This window comes from Bos mutus, chromosome 11 (genome assembly GCF_027580195.1).
Source record: "Bos mutus isolate GX-2022 chromosome 11, NWIPB_WYAK_1.1, whole genome shotgun sequence".
Classification (NCBI taxonomy): Eukaryota; Metazoa; Chordata; class Mammalia; order Artiodactyla; family Bovidae; genus Bos; species Bos mutus.
This window is the reverse complement of record NC_091627.1, coordinates 29,133,422-29,149,595: the sequence shown is the minus strand read 5'-3', so window position 1 is coordinate 29,149,595 and position 16,174 is coordinate 29,133,422. Positions and strand designations below refer to the sequence as shown.

The following is a 16,174-nucleotide window of genomic DNA, read 5'->3' as shown; positions in this document are numbered from 1 at the left end:
ATTAAGTGAACTGATACCAGCCTGCATGGAAGGTATCTAGGAGTAGGCCCTATCCCAGGGGCTTCCTTCAACTTTGGCCCATTCAGAAGTTTTAGCTGCAAATTGCATAATAAAGATAGGAGGTATGTTGATCACATTTTCAGATGACACATGGTTGGGCCAGCTAGCAAATATGCTGAGAAAGAGATTCAAGAATCCAAAAGGTTTGACAGGATGAATAATGAGTCACAGCTAACAAGATGAAATTCAACAGGATGGATATCAAGTTTTACCCTCCACAGGGTGTAAATACACCCTCCCTACACTGGAGACTGGTGCCAGGGAATCGCTTGAGTTCAGTGTGGGCAGAAGCACATGATACTGATTATGGGTCAGCTTCAAGGGAATGCCTCTGGGTTCAAAAATCATCCTGACAAATAGAGACTTAGAGAAACTGCTTACTAGCAGCCTTTGTGAAAACCCATTGAGCTCATTACCAATCAACACCATGATTACATTAGAGAATTCAGTTGTATAATCATCAGTCTTCATTATTCAAGGTGTGGTATACTCCAGTACACATTGAAAGTTACCATAGAACTTTGCTTTGCTCAAAACCACACAGCTGAGGTTCAGGGTACAACCCTGAAGGCCATATTTCACTTCAGTTCAGTTCAGTTCATTCGTTCAGTCGTGCCCCATTCTTTGTGAGCCCATGGACTGCAGCATGCCAGGACTCCCTGTCCATCACCAATTGCCGGAGTTTAATCAAACTCATGTGCATTGAGTCAGTGATGCCATCCAACCATCTCATCCTCTGTCAACCCCTTCTTCTCCCACCTTCAATCTTGTCCAGCATCAAGGTCTTTTCCAATGAGTCAGCTCTTCCCATCAGGTGCCCAAATTATTGGAGTTTCAACTTCAGCATCAGTCCTTCCAATGAACACTCAGGACTGAGTTCCTTTAGGATGGACCGGTTGGATCTCCCTGCAGTCCAAGGGAGGCTCGAGAGTCTTCTTCAACACCACAGTTCAAAACCATCAATTTTTCAGCACTCAGCTTTCTTTATAGACCAACTCTCACATCCATACATGACCACAGGAAAAACCATAGCCTTGACTAGACAGACCTTTGTTGGCAAAGTAATATCTCTGGTTTTCAATATGATATCTAGGTTGGTCATAACTTTCCTTCCAAGGAGTAAACATCTTTTAATTTCATGGCTGCAATCACCATCTGCAGTGATTTTGGAGCCCAGAAAAATAAAGTCTGACACTGTTTCCACTGTTTCCCCGTCTATTTGCCATGAGGCGATGGGACCGGATGCCATGATCTTAGTTTTCTGAATGTTGAACTTTTAGCCAACTTTTTCACTTTCCTCTTTCACCTTCATCAAGAGGCTTTTTAGTTCCTCTTCACTTTCTGCCCTAAGGGTGGTGTCATCTGCATATCTGAGGTTATTGATATTTCTCCCGGCAATCTTGATTCCAGCTTCTGCTTCTTCCAGCCCAGGGTTTCTCATGATGTACTCTGCATGGGTGACAATATACAGCCTTGACGTACTCCTTTTCCTATTTGGAACCAGTCTGTTGTTCCATGTCCAGTTCTAACTGTTGCTTCCTGACCTGCATACAAATTTCTCAAGAGGCAGATCAGGTGGTCTGGCATTCCCATCTCTTTCAGAATTTTCCACAGTTTATTGTGATCCACACTGTCAAAGGCTTTGGCATAGTCAATAAAGCAGAAATAGATGTTTTTCTGGAACTCTCTTGTTTTTTCCATGATCCAGCAGATGTTGGCAATTTGATCTCTGGTTCCTCTGCCTTTTCCAAAACCAGCTTGAACATCAGGAAGTTCACGGTTCACATATTGCTGAAGCCTGGCTTGGAGAATTTTGAGCATTACTTTACTAGCGTGTGAGATGAGTGCAGTTGTGTGGTCGTTGGAGCATTCTTTGGCATTGCCTTTGGGATTAGAACGAAAACTGACCTTTTCCAGTCCTGTGGCCACTGCTGAGTTTTCCAAGTTTGCTGGCATATTGAGTGCAGCACTTTCACAGCATCATCTTTCAGGATTTGGAATAGCTCAACTGGAATTCCATCACCTCCACGAGTTTTGTTCGTAGTGATGCTTTCTAAGGCCCACTTGACTTCACATTCCAGCATGTCTGGCTCTAGGTCAGTGATCACACCATCGTGATTATCTGGGTCGCGAAGATCTTTTTTGTACAGTTCTTCTGTGTATTATTGCCACCTCTTCTTAATATCTTCTGCTTCTGTTAGGTCTATACCATTACAGACTAGCATTTGACTAACATGGGGAGGATATATAATTACATCAATGAAGAACATATCAAAAATAGTGATCATGAGAGTTGGTGCCATATAAGTTGAGTTTTCACATAAGAAAAACATAAAATTTTATTTGTACTTCTAGAATACAGATGGTCAGACACTACAGAAAGGAACACCTTTATTACTAAAATGAATAAGCATAGAGTATAGTGGTTAGGTTGGGCTCTGGAGTCAAACTACTTAGGTTAGAGCTTATGAGTCACTCTCCAGCCATGTGACTTGGGCAGCTTATTCATTTTCTCAGGTCTTAGCTTTCTCATATAGAAAATGGGAAATAAAAGTATATCCCCCTCATCCATGTGTTGTGGAGATTAAATTGAACAAAAACAAACAGTATTTATCTCACCTGGTTGCTGTGACTCCAAAACAAAGCAGCACATACTTATAAAGCATTTAAAAGAAGTCACTTGGTCAGAATTAAGTAAATACTTACTATTCTTTTTATTATTAGGAAGCCTGTTCTGAGGCTCAGAGGTATTCCCAAACTGAAAACCCTGCAATAAGTTGGTAGCATCTTGTGTCTGAGTGTGTTTAAACTAAGATATGTTGTCTTTTGATCAGGGATATCTTAGAGTGGTCTGTGAATGGTGAGGTGACTGCAGCCATGAATTCAGAAGACTGTAAAACAACAATAATCTCAGACTGGTGTTTCACACAGCCCATTAAACATGTGAATCACCTCTGTATTTTACTATTTTATTTATTGTTTGGCTATTCATACAGCATGCCGAGATCTTAGTTCTCCAACTGGGGATCAAACCTATACCCCTTGCAGTGGAAGCATGGAGTCTTAACCACTGGGCCACTAGGGAAGTATCAATATGTTGTCTTTTATTAGGGATAACTTGTTCATTGTTGTTCAGTCATTAAGCTGTGTGCAGCTCTTTGTGACCCCATGGACTGCAGCATGCCAGGTTTCCTTGTCCTTCACTATCTCCCAGAGTTTGCTCAAACTCACGCCCACTAAGTTGGTGATGGCATCCAAGCATCTCATCCTCTGTTGCCCCCTTCTTCTCCTGCGCTCAATCTTTCCCAGCATCAGGGTCTTTTCCAGTGAGTCAGTTCTTCACATCAAGTGGCCAAAGTATTTGAGCTTCAACTTCAGCAGCAGTCCTTCCAATGAACATTCAGGGTAGATTTCCTTTAGGATCGACTGGTTTGATCTCTTTTTGTCCAAGGGAATCTCAAGAGTCTTCTCCAACACCACAAATGGGATATCTTAAAGTAGTGTTTCTCACACCTCAATGTACATGTAAAGCATCTGTACATCTTATTGAAGTGTGTATTCTAACTCAGCAGGTCTGGCATGGGGCCTGAGAGTCTGCATCTCTAACAAGTTCCCAGGTTAGTATTGGGAGACTGCTGGTTTAGTTACCACATTCTGAGAAACAAGACTACAGAACACCTCCTCCACTGGGTGGGAAGAAAAGGAATAAAGTCTCTTCCATTCTAAAATATCCATATTTTATAACATTCTAAATATAAGAGTATTCAGTATCTTGAAGCCACACTGTAACTGAGTAATCTAGCGCAAGTGCCCTAATCTTGTGCCTTGTTTTGATACATTCTACAAGCACTTTTAAGGAATGAGTACTTTTTACAGCAAAATCCAAAGTCCTCAGATGGAAGCTGATCTACTTCTGCAGAGGGTTTCATCTCCTAATTGGCTAAACATCTGCTCCAGCTCTAAGCACAGATTTATCTTTATCAAATACTGATTGGTCTCTGGCTCCTGCCGGCTGCTGTGTCCTGGTGTGATGGAGAACAAAGCACGGCAGCTGTGAGATGTCAGGAAGCCTCAGGAGGAAGGCAAAGAAGGGCCAGGGAAGCAAAAAACAAAGAGACTCACACATTACTGGCAGGAAAAAGAGCAAACTCTGCTAGCCTCAAGGCAGAATGGAACCAGATCTGGAGATGGGAAGATCCAAGACAGGAAGAGCTAAGATGCTGAGATCTTAGTTCCCCAACTAGGGGTAGAACCTATAGCCCCTGCAGTTGAAACAAAGAGTCTTAACTACACTTATATTCATTCATTGAAGGTCTGAATATTCATTGGAAGGTCTGATGCTGAAGCTGAAGCTCCAATACTTTGGCCACCTGATGCAAAGAACCGACTCATTGGAAAAGACCCTGATGCTGGGAAATATTGAGGACAGAAGAAGGGGGCAATGGAGGATAAGCTGGTTGGATGGCATCACCGACTCAATGGACATAAGTTTGAACAAACTCTGGGAGATAGTGAAGGGCAGGGAAGCCTGGCGTGCTGGATAGGAAGATCCTTAGAGATTGCCTGATTCATTGTCTGCAGTTTTCAGATACTGAAACAAAATTGCCATAAGAGGTTATGACCTTCTAGAAGTAATACATGGATGTAGCTTCAGAAACAGAAGCCAGACCATGCAGCTTCTGGTCTGGAGCTCACCCTACTGGCCCATGACTGCCTGCCATCTCCTCCTGAGGAGTCCCGACCTAGCGATGCTGCTTTATCTCTCCATGGATCCTCTTCATGCTTCAATTGCCCTTCAGAGTAAGCAGGGCTGAGAGAGATTCTGGGGAGACTGTTAGAGAACAGAGAACTCCTGGTTTATTCAGGTTAATTTCTCAAGATGAAAATGCTCTAAAAGATCTGCGAAGCATTTACATACCATTCCCATTGCTTTCTGTCTGTGTTGTATGAATAAATTAGACAGCAAATATAACACAGCATCTGTGAGAGGCTATGCCTTTCAGGAAGTAACACATGGAGGGAGCATCAGAGTTAGGAAGCTGGCCAACCAGCTGGCCTTGACACCTTTTCAAGAGCCAAGAGGCCAGAGTTCGACCCTAGTTCTCAGTATTTCTCCCCTGAAGGCCGCTGGGTTCAAGCCTACCTCCTCTTCCATTCATGAACTGTTCTTGTTGCAATAAAAGTAAAAATTTAAAGGGTGCATACCCCCTTTAGGGAAGATCAGGTCAGAAAAGGGGCAATAAATGACTTGGGAGCTTTGGTCAGGGAAGCAGGGAACCTGGAAAGTCACAAGAATTATTCCAGACCTGGAAACCCTAGCTTCTCCGAAATCCCCTATCTTCATACTGGCTGAGTACTTTAGACATTCTTCGAAGAGGAATAAAAGTCATTAATTCATACTAACATGAACTGACTAACATCTAGGCATCTCCCAAGAGGCTGGGTTATAGAGGGGTCTCCACGAATGTCTCCTGTCCTACATGGGGGAAGGTGTCTACAATCCCGAGAGCCTCAGAAGGTGCTTTATCCACGCTTGATCTTCTACATCCTGTGAAGTAGTTTAGGAAAGAAATGTCATCTCCACCCTCTCCAATGAGGTCCTAATCCCCTCTTTATCAATTTGCTGAAATCAAATGTGACAGAATTGGGAATTCCCTGGTGGCCCAGTGGTTAACACTTGGTGTTCTCACTCTTGAGGTCCAAGGTTTGATCCCTGGTTGGGGAAAATAAGATCCCACAAATTCTCGTCTTTGCTCAGGCCCGTGGGCAAGTGTCACGGCAGGATGGGCAAGTGTCACGGTCTTTGTACTGCCAGGAAGCTCCGTAGCCACCAACGAGACCAGAAGTGGCATGATAAGCAGTACAAGAAAGCCCATCTGGGCACAGCCCTGAAGGCCAACCCTTTCGGCGGTGCTTCTCACGCCAAGGGAATTGTGCTGGAAAAAGTAGGAGTTGAAGCCAAACGGCCAAATTCTGCCATCAGGAAGTGTGTCAGGGTTCAGCGAATCAAGAATGGCAAAAAAAAAATCACTGCTTTTGTATCCAATGATGGTTGCTTGAATTTTATTGAGGAAAATGATGAAGTTCTGGTTGCTGGATTTGGTGGCAAAGGTAATGCTGTTGGTGACATTCCTGAAGTCCGCTTTAAGGTTGTCAAAGTAGCCAATGTCTCTCTCTTGGCTTTATACAAAGGCAAGAAGGAAAGACCAAGATCAATAATTTTGATGAGGAAAGCACGATAGTAATAAATTTTCCTATACCAAAAACAAAAAAGGATCCCACAAATCCTCAAAGCTGCTCAGCATGTCCAAAATAATAATCAATTCAGAATTAGGGGCTTCCCAGGTAGCATAGTGGTAAAGAATCCGCCTGCCAATGTAGGAGATGCAAGAGGCATGAGTTCGATCACTAAGTTGGGAAGACCCCTGGAGAAGGAAATGGCAACCCGCTCCAGTATTCTCACCAGGAGAATCTCATGGACAGAGGAGCTGGGTGAGCTATAGTCCATGGGGTGACAAAGAATCAGACACCAGACATGACTGAGCATGCAGATGCATGTGCACACACATACACACACACACAACAGAATTAATGATGCATCACTTAAACAAGAGACAATGCATTATTTTTTTACAGAAATACATTTGTCACAACTGAAATACCATGCACATTGATCAAAGAAGGGCCCCAACCAGTGGTATTCTTGAGAGAGCCCCAGGGTCAGGCATTTATTTGCAGCGTTACACAGCACTGATGGTCCAGCCTCTAGAGCACACCAAAATCAGGAACTCAGAGGCCGCTACTCAATGGTAAGGCAACCTATGGTTCTCTCTATTTAGCTGTTTGGGTAATTTTTCATTATTTCTATGGAACTGAAGGGCTTCCACTCATGTATAAATCCCCCTAGGTCTGTGATACCTGAGGGTGGACAGTGAAGACAATAACAGGCAGCAGCAACAGTCTGAGCATCCTGCTGTCCCAGTGATCATCACTGAGGAGGCATCTGAAAACCAGGAAGGATCTGGGGGAACCACACAGTGCTTTTCTCTGCCTTTCACCAAGATGACTCCCCAACAGGACTTTACATCGATAATCATTTCCACGTTTAAACCAATGCATAGAAGAAGCAATAGAGCAAACCTTTTACCCTACATGTTTTCAATAGCAAATGTGTGAAGCACTGGAAACAGAGAGTGTTGACTATACCAACAAAACCTAATAAATTCCATTGCCAATCTACAGTTCTGTGTTGTCAGCCCATCTTTGGCTTTATTGTCCACAATAGTAGGCAATAAATAACACAGCCAGTGTCACAACAAGTTCCCACAGAGAAGAGAGACAGCCACATATTTGAGTGAAAAAGGACAGGTTTCAAAACCCTAACTACCCTTAGTATTTAGGATTTCCTCATGGGCATTTTTCAAGGAAGCTTTGGTAACTTCCTTCTTTTCTCTGGACAGGCCAAGTCCTAGAGAGTGATAGCAGGAAGGAAGATTGTATAGAGTGAAATGTGAAATGGTCACTATCATTTTGCTTGTAACTGCAAAGTGAGGACTAAGAGCCCTCTTATCCATATTTGCTTGCAATTTTCTGAGTTCGCTTTAATGGATATGACATTTCATTAATTCTGATTCATTGTATACTCAAGCCAAAACACATGCAGTTTAGTTCCATTTACTGACAGAAAATAGAAGCTGAAAAATTCCAAGTCAGAGCAATAACTGAAGGTGTGTAATTACTCATTACCCAATCAGCTACCAGGTTCAGGGGGCAAGAATGCTTTGGAGATAAATTGCAACTTTTGTGAGTGAATCTGACAGGCTGGGTTAGTAGGTGTGTTTCTTTTGATTAATGACACAAGGAAGAAAGGTTTAGAAAAGGTGTTTCTACTGATTCTGCTACTTCTAGGCTGACCCTTAAAACGTTTCCACCAGTTGCTAAGGAAAACATAAATTATAGTGAGCAAAGTGTGAATTTTGTAAAAACATACAAAAATGTTACATCTGTAACTTCTCAGCTCCAATTAAAAAGAAACTCAAGATGATAAGTCTTAGGATATGCCAGAATGGGTCACTTGACGACAGATCTCAACTTTCTCCGAAAATGCACTTACCAAGGTGAAGAAAAAACAAACACAGTTGGAGCTATTCATCATGATCAATTAACATAAGAGCTTGAACACAGTTTTGATGCCCTTCAGTATTTTTCCAACAGATTAGACTTCCGGAAGCAGAGCAGGCATTTGCCAGGTTACTCGTGAAACGGGTCGAGGAACTGCCAGGTCCTTGCTTTCCATAAGTTTCCTTCTTAGATGCCATGGCCATATATATACTACACACACACACACACACACACACACACACACACACACAGCTAAAGAACAGAATCTGACAGTATCTGGTGAACTGACACAAGGAGGGGCAGATATAGAGAAAAGTCTTCTGATTGGGATTGTTCGTTTGGGAAGATTTCACAAAGATGGTGGGGTGTGCATGGGGCTTTGAGGATGGGCTGAGATGGGTTCCCATGAGGAACAGTTTAAACAGTATAGTGGCAGAAGTTATCTTTATTTGGGGGTTGGGACTTTGGCTAATAAGGTGAGAGTGAGGGATTCTTATTCATAAGGATCAGATAGGATCCCATTGGGGGTGGAGGGATGGATGGATGGAAGGAGATTCTGAATGTGCAGACTGTTTGTTTGATAAAAAGTCACGCAAGTGCTGACTCCCCGTTTTGCTACCCTGCATGGCTTCAGAAGCATTTGCCCTGAGCACTCATGAAGATGGGAGTGGAGGGAGAACATGTTTGCGATATTTGGAGGATGATGAGAGCCTGAACTAGAGGGGTGGTAAAGGCAAAAGAGACACAGAAGCAAGAAACAATAAAAAGGAAACTTGTCAGGATCCGGGAACCAGAGAAATGATTCGAGGTGAAAGACGGAGCTAATACAGATGGTTCTGAGTTTTTCAGCCTCACTGGGAAGTCAGGAAAGAGAAGCAGCTTTAAAGGGAGATAATGAATTCTTTGCAGAAAGAGGTGCTAGAGGGAATGGAAAGTGTGTGGCAGATGTGCAAGCATAAATTTGAAGCTGGAAGTTGTGTGCATGGGACTGGCGCAGAAGTGAGCATCCAGGTCTAGGTCTGGGGTGTTGACAGTGATTAGCTCAGTGAGGTGACAGCCGAGTCCAGCACTAAGTCCATGCCCCCCAGTTCTACCACTGAAGTGGATCTGACATGTACTCTGCACCCACCAGAGCTCCTTCCACAACACTCCCTCACCATGCAGTCCTTACCCTGACCAAACACAGGGCGGCAACCAGGCAGCCTACCAGCACTTGTGCAGAGAAGATGAGAAGGGCTATTTGTGGAGGGCAGGGGCTTCAGTCCACTCATGCTTCTATAACAAAAATACCATCAACTGTGTGTCTTACAAACATTTACTTCTCACACTTCTGGAAGCTGGGAAGTCTAAAATCATGGTGCCAGCATTCTCAGCATCTGGTAAGACCCTGCTTCCTCAGTGCTGGCTGTCATCTCACTGTAACCTCTCAAGCCAGAAAGGGGGAGGGAGCTCTCTGGGCTTCTCTTATAAAGGGACTAACCCCATTCATGAAAGCTTGGCCCTCAAGACCTAATCACCTCCCAAAGGCCCCACCTCCTAATATCGTCACCTTAGAATATAAATTGGTGGAGGGAGGATACAAATACCCAGGCTATGGCAGAGAAAGTCCTATTAATATTCGGTTGTGAAAGTCCAGCAGATGGCCTTCGTGCAGATGTAGACCTAGGAGTTACTACAGTTGATTGTGATAAACTTAATCATGGAATCTGAGAGTCAGAGGACCCTGGGAGAGGATTCAGTCGGTGTTTTTAAATCCTTTTAGCCATGGAATCCTTTAAAAAATGAAAATGTATACAGAGATGTAAACAGCTAAGCTGTTCCCATTGGGAGCCCAGGAGACACCTTGCAAGAAGCACTGTTCACCAAGTGGGGACTGCGATATAGGGCTGCAGACCCCAGAGCAGGACTGCTGCAGTGCTCTAGGGAGAGAGGAAGGGTCCCCAATCCTACTCTGTATAACATCATCCTAGGATGAATATATTGGCTTGGCAAAAAGTTCATTCAGGTTTTTCCATGAATGAACTGAATGAACTTTTTGGCCAACTCGATACAACAGAATATTGTTGAAAGCCTCCTTAGAAAACCAAATAAAAACACATTCCAGTATCTTTAATGACCACCACAACAACAGCCAAGGAAGAGAGGAAAAGAGGAAGGAAGGAAGGAAGGGGAAAAAAGAAAGAAAGAAAAGGGCTCATCCTCAGGGATGAGGCAGAGGCTGGGAGGACCTGCAGTCACAGGGAAGGTAAGGGCAGGGGCTCTGGGAGGCCAAGCCCACCTCCAGTACCAGACCAGAAGGTGTGGCCAACACTCACGGGATCCTCAGGCTGCCCGAGGGCAGGGGCCAAGCCTCTTCTGGTTCCCTTAACTCCACCAGGTTGTTCTCAGCATTCCACCTCCAATCAGCCTTGGCACATTTCATAGGGGATCCTTCCTGGCAGAATCCCTGCTTCCCAAGTTCACCTCCACAGAGCATCCTGCAGAGCCAGTGCTCCACAGCTCTAGCTTCAGGGAGAGGTTTCCTGGGGCCTTCTCCCACTTTGAGAAGAAAGTAAGAGACTAATTTGCTGTGAACTGTCATGAGCAATAAAACATTCATTAACTTTAATTGTAAACACTTTAAGTCCCAATCATAGTAATGAAAGGATAAATTGAAGAATCAAGAGGTAAGTACCCTTTTTAAATTTCATATCTTCTATCTTCACCTGGCCTCTTAAACCAGACAAAAACAGATTCAACAATGCACCCACAGACTGTCTGCCCCCAATTGCATTCCACAAAACTCTACCCATTTTTCAAGGCTCAGCTCAGAGAGCATCTCTGATCCTACTCAATTGAAAGGAATCTGCCCACTCATGGCACTGCAAAACGCTTTTCTAGCATTACTGAGAATGGCTCTTGTTTTTATAGTAAGCTTTATTTGTCACAAATAAACTGAGTTACTTGCCAACTGGTACCACATCTTAAGTATCCCTATTATTTCAGCCACAGAAATAGTGTCTCATGCCCAGCAATTGCTCCAAAATGACTGTTGATGGATTGAATGAATGGTTTAATCTTTTTGAAAAGCTAGCAAAAATTCATTATGAGAGATTCAAAGATTCATTAATTTGTTTGGCCTATATCTGCAATTGGATTATATATCATAGCAAAGAATTGTAACGGCACATACATCATTTGGCTATTCAGTCTCACATCAAACACTGCCCAATTATTTACCTATTTGCTAGCTGTGATATTTACATACTGGAGTGGAGTACCTGGGTTAAGAGACCCAATTTTAGACTTTAATTTAAATTCTTCTCTGTCTTTGCCTAGAATAATACTCTAGTGCTTATACAGTAGGCTCCAGGGAAAGTCTATGTCTTCTGAGAAAAGAAAAGAGTTGAGACCAATGTTTAAAATTTAGTTTCTAACCTAAAAGTATGCATGCAATTCATCAGAATATAAATTCATTTCAGAAACTTTTCTATGGGCAAAGTCAGGTGGGAATGAGCTCAGGATATGGAGTCTTAGCCTCTCAGTCAAATCGAATGGCACAAGTCATATTATTCCTGCTTTATTCTTAGTGTGGTTAGAATAGTAATTGAAAGCTCTCTCTCCATAAGTTGCAAAGTCTTTGTGTAAATGATGACTCTGACCTTTTCTGTCCTGAAACTACCAAGATAAATTTTTTACAATGTCTAGACTGAATGACCCCCAACAAACCAGCTTATTTGGGGGCTGGCACATCTAGTTCTAAAAGGGTAGAGTTGCTGCATGTTATCAGAATGACAGTTCTGCTATTTAGAAGAAAAGAAGGTGTGATGGTCTTCTGATGTGTCAACCTGAGTAGGCTGGACTACATTTCCCAGAATCCTTGGGAGACTTTGGAAAAAGGGTAGAAGGGAAACAACAGTCCTTTTGTAGCACGTACTCATTGTTACTGATGTGTTGATCCACCCAGTGATGGGAGCAGCATCTAGGTCAAGTACAGACATACCTCATTTTTACTTATTTCACCCGATCGTGCTTTGAGGATAGTGTTGCATTATTTACAAACTGAAGGGTTGTGGCAACCCTACATCGAGCAGGTATACAGGCACCATTTTTCCAAAGGCATTTGCTCATGTTGTGTCTCTGTATCATGTTTTGATAATTCTCACAATATTTCAAACTCTTCTCTCATTATTATATCTGCTGCAGTGATCTGTGATCGGTGATCTTTGACAGTAATACTGCAAAAAAAGATTATGACTCACTGAAGGTTCAAACAGTAGTGGGTATTTTCAGCAATCAAGTATTTTTAAATTAAGATATGTACTTTGGGGTTTTTTTAAGATGTAATGCTATTGCACATTAATAGACTACACTGTAAACATAACTTATATATTGCATTGGGAAACCAAAAAGCCTGTCACTTGCTTATTGAGATATTCAACTTCCCATGGTGGTCTGGAACTATAATTGAACTATCTCCACTGTATGCCTATATGTGTGTTTAGGTCCATGACAAAGGGTTTTAGCTTCTACAGGACATCCTCATCATAAAAGGCAGAGGCAGAAAAAAAAAACAACCAAAACAGACATAGATTTCAGGCCATAATAGGATCTATGCAGCTCATGCTTGTAGGATTTAAACTTGTGCTTATGCGGTTCTTGCCTGCTTATGATATCCATCCCTTCCTGACTCTCTGCTCTATGGACTTCAAGATTCAACACTACATGTGGAGGCAGCTCTATAGGGACTATTTAACCAGCCTCCACAATTAGATAAGCAAAGCCCCTGTAATAAACCCATAGATTGATGATAGACAGACAGATAGATTTCCTGATGGCTCTACTGGTTCTACTTATTTTGTTGAACTTTGGCTGATACATTAGCTCTTTTCAGAATCCCATGCCTGTGATGATGACACAGAGCTATCTGTGCATACATGGTCCACAATATACATGGCTCTCTTTTTTATATAATTTACAAAGTACACTATGTAATCAGAGAGAGAAAAAAAACTATTCAAATCTACCTTCCTGGTTGAGATCTAAATTCTACTTTCTTAATGGACTTCTCAGTCAGTTTTGTATTCAAGCACTCGTTCTATAATTATTTTAATCTGTGCAACTTTTGAATCCATACCACTTCTAACGCTCAGTTTTCTCATCAGTAATTTCCTGGCTTACAGAGTTAATATGAAATGTAAGTCCCAAGATGTATATGAAGCTCCAAGTGTACTGCCAACCATACAAGGACCCGCTCACCTCCCTTCCCCATCTTTCAAATTCCATCTATTGTTCTATTTATAGGCTAAAGTCCTCCCCAACGAACCCTACCTCCCACAGTCTCCTTCCTTCTTTCCTTCTATTCTACTGCACCATCAAGTTAACACCTCTATGCTGTATATTCCATACACCCCCATCAGTTAGATTTTATGTTTTCAGATCAAGAAGCAAGTGTTATGCTTGTATGTTGATAGAAAAGCATCACATTTGCTTTTAACACTCTAGCTTTCACCGTACACTCTGACAATGTATCCCCTCTTTGGTCCACACAATCAGCATATTTAACACCTGTAGATATATTAGAATGGCCACATTATATAATCAAGCTATACTTTCAAAAGCATTAATCTTATTTCATCACTTATAGTCATGAGTAATTTGAACAGTCATGGACAAAGTAAAGCTACTAACAGATGGTAGCTGGTTACCAACTAATACATGCAGGTGATTCAGCCAGTACCTAACTTGGCCCATAGAAGTTATCATTCATCCTGATTTTGGAAGGAAAAACAAATAAAAAGGTGGGTTAGAGAACACTGGTGCAAAGATACTGCTAAATTACCATGTGATCTGCACTTGTTAGAGGAAAATTTCTGGGGAGCTGCAGAGTAGAACATCCCCTTCTACTTTCTATGTTATCAAGTCCACTCACTGACCCAGTATCTGTTACCAACTACTGAAATCAGCACAGACTTTTATTTCTCTATGTTTGGCAATGCTGATCTTCATTGAGATGTGGGCTTTTCTTCAGCTGCAGAGAGCAGGGCCTACTCTCTAGCCACAGTGCCTGGCTTCTCACTATGGTGGCTTCTCTTATTGTTGAGCACAGCCTCTAGGGCGCGTGGGCTTCAGTAGTCGCGGCACATGGTCTCAGTAGCTGTGGTTCCTGGGCTCTAGACCACAGGCTCAATAGTTGTGGCATTAGGGCCTAGCTGCTCCGAGGTATGTGGGATCTTCCTGGTCCAGGGATCAAACTCCTTTCTCCTGAATTGACAGGAGGATTCTTCACCACTGAGCCACTAGGGAAGCCCAGCATAGACTTTTAAATAAATGCTATATTGTAAAAGTGGAGATGCTGACTTTTCTGGGTAACAGTCCTCTTTAAACAGTCCTCCCTATTTATGTAAGGGACTTGAGCATCCACAAATTTTCATATCTGTGGATGTCCTGGAACCAATGCCCTATGGATACTGAGGGATGACTATATGTGTGTACAAAAAAGAATTTTTTTCCCATCCATAGAAAATGCCAGAAGGGTATACAGATTTACAGACTTTTTGCTAAATTTTCCATGTCCTTTTAGGGCCCCCAGAACATTCATTGTAAACCAGCCCTCCAAACCAAATTACCCTGACCTGAGGTTACTTAAACAGGAATGATTGGAAAATATTTTTAAAGCCACTTAGAAGTGTTTACATCAAAGGCCATTCAAAATGGATTAACCCCAGATTTGAAAGAATTGTTTGTCGGGGATCAAGGGTTGGTTTTAAGACTGAAACAGAGAAGGAATAGATGGGCAATTCTCTCTGCAGGCAGGTATAAAGAGTAACATAGCCAAGAGATCAGTACTAAGTGCAAATCTTATTTAGCATGCTATGAATGGTAATGAAAAAAATTCAGTGAGACCCTAACTATTTCAACTGACTATAACTTTTTGGTATTAAACCTAAATCAACAGAAATATTTGGAGGTTTCAGGAGGAGACAGAGCGAGTGTGGACAGATAACTTCAGTGTGAAAAGTATTATGTAATACAATTGAAGAAATTTTCCAAGTTTGTCTTAAAGAGTGATGAACTCTGAAACATCATCTTATGTGATGTCTATTGTTGTTGTTCAGTCTCTCAATTGTGTCTGACTCTTCGTGATACCATGGTCTGCAGCATGCCAGGCTTCCCCGTCCACCAACTCCAAGAGCTTGCTCAAACTCATGTCCATTGAGTCCGCGATGCCACCCAACCATCTCATCCTCTGTCATCCCCTTCTCCTCCTGCCTTCAATCTTTCCCAGCATCAGGGTCTTTTCTTATGAGTCGGCTCTTTGCATCAGGTGACCAAAGTATTGGAGCTTTGGTTTTAGGATCAGTCCTTCCAGTAAATATTCAGGATTGATTTCCTTTAGGATTGATTGATTTGATCTCCTTGCCATCCAAGGGACTCTCAAGAGTCTTCTCCAACACACAGTTCAAAAGCATCAATTCTTCGGCTCTCAGCCTTCCTTATGACCCAACTCTCACATCCATACATGACTACTGGAAAAACCATAGCTTTGACTATAGGAAACTTTGTAGGCAAAGTACTGTCTTTGCTTTTTAGTATGCTTTCCTAGCTTTGTCATAATTTTTCTTTCAAGGAGCAAGCGTCTTTTAATTTCATGGCTACAGTCACAATCTGAAGTGATTTTGGAGACCAAGAAAGTAAATTCTATCATTGTTCCCATGATGTCTCAGAACAGGAACCAAACTGAAACTTAGTGCTTGTCTCTCAGTTGTTTCTGACCATTTGTGACCGCAGGCACTGTAGCCTGCCAGACTCCTCTGTCCATGGAATTCTCCAGGCAGAATACTAGAGTGGGTTGCCATTCCCTTCTTCAGGAGATCTTCCTGAACCAAGGATCGAACCCAGGTCTCCTGCATGGCAGGCAGATATTTTTACCATCTGAGCTACCAAGGAAGCCAAACAGGATACAGGGAGTTTTCAAAGAGCATTTCCTAAATTCTATTAGCTCTATTAGCCT

The 16,174-nt window shown here is 42.4% G+C and overlaps 1 protein-coding gene and 1 long non-coding RNA gene across 2 annotated transcripts in view; one reads left to right on the top strand and one right to left on the bottom strand.

Annotated features, from left to right (window-relative positions):
- The window catches only part of LOC138989968 (uncharacterized), a 222,492-nt gene that overhangs the window by 149,168 nt on the left and 57,150 nt on the right, over positions 1-16,174 (bottom strand). The window lies entirely within an intron of this gene.
- On the top strand, positions 5,844-6,315 carry LOC102280967 (small ribosomal subunit protein uS12-like). Its single transcript, XM_070380118.1, has one exon. It carries the CDS (start codon positions 5,844-5,846, stop codon positions 6,300-6,302), a length of 459 nt encoding a protein of 152 aa, XP_070236219.1. The 3' UTR covers positions 6,303-6,315.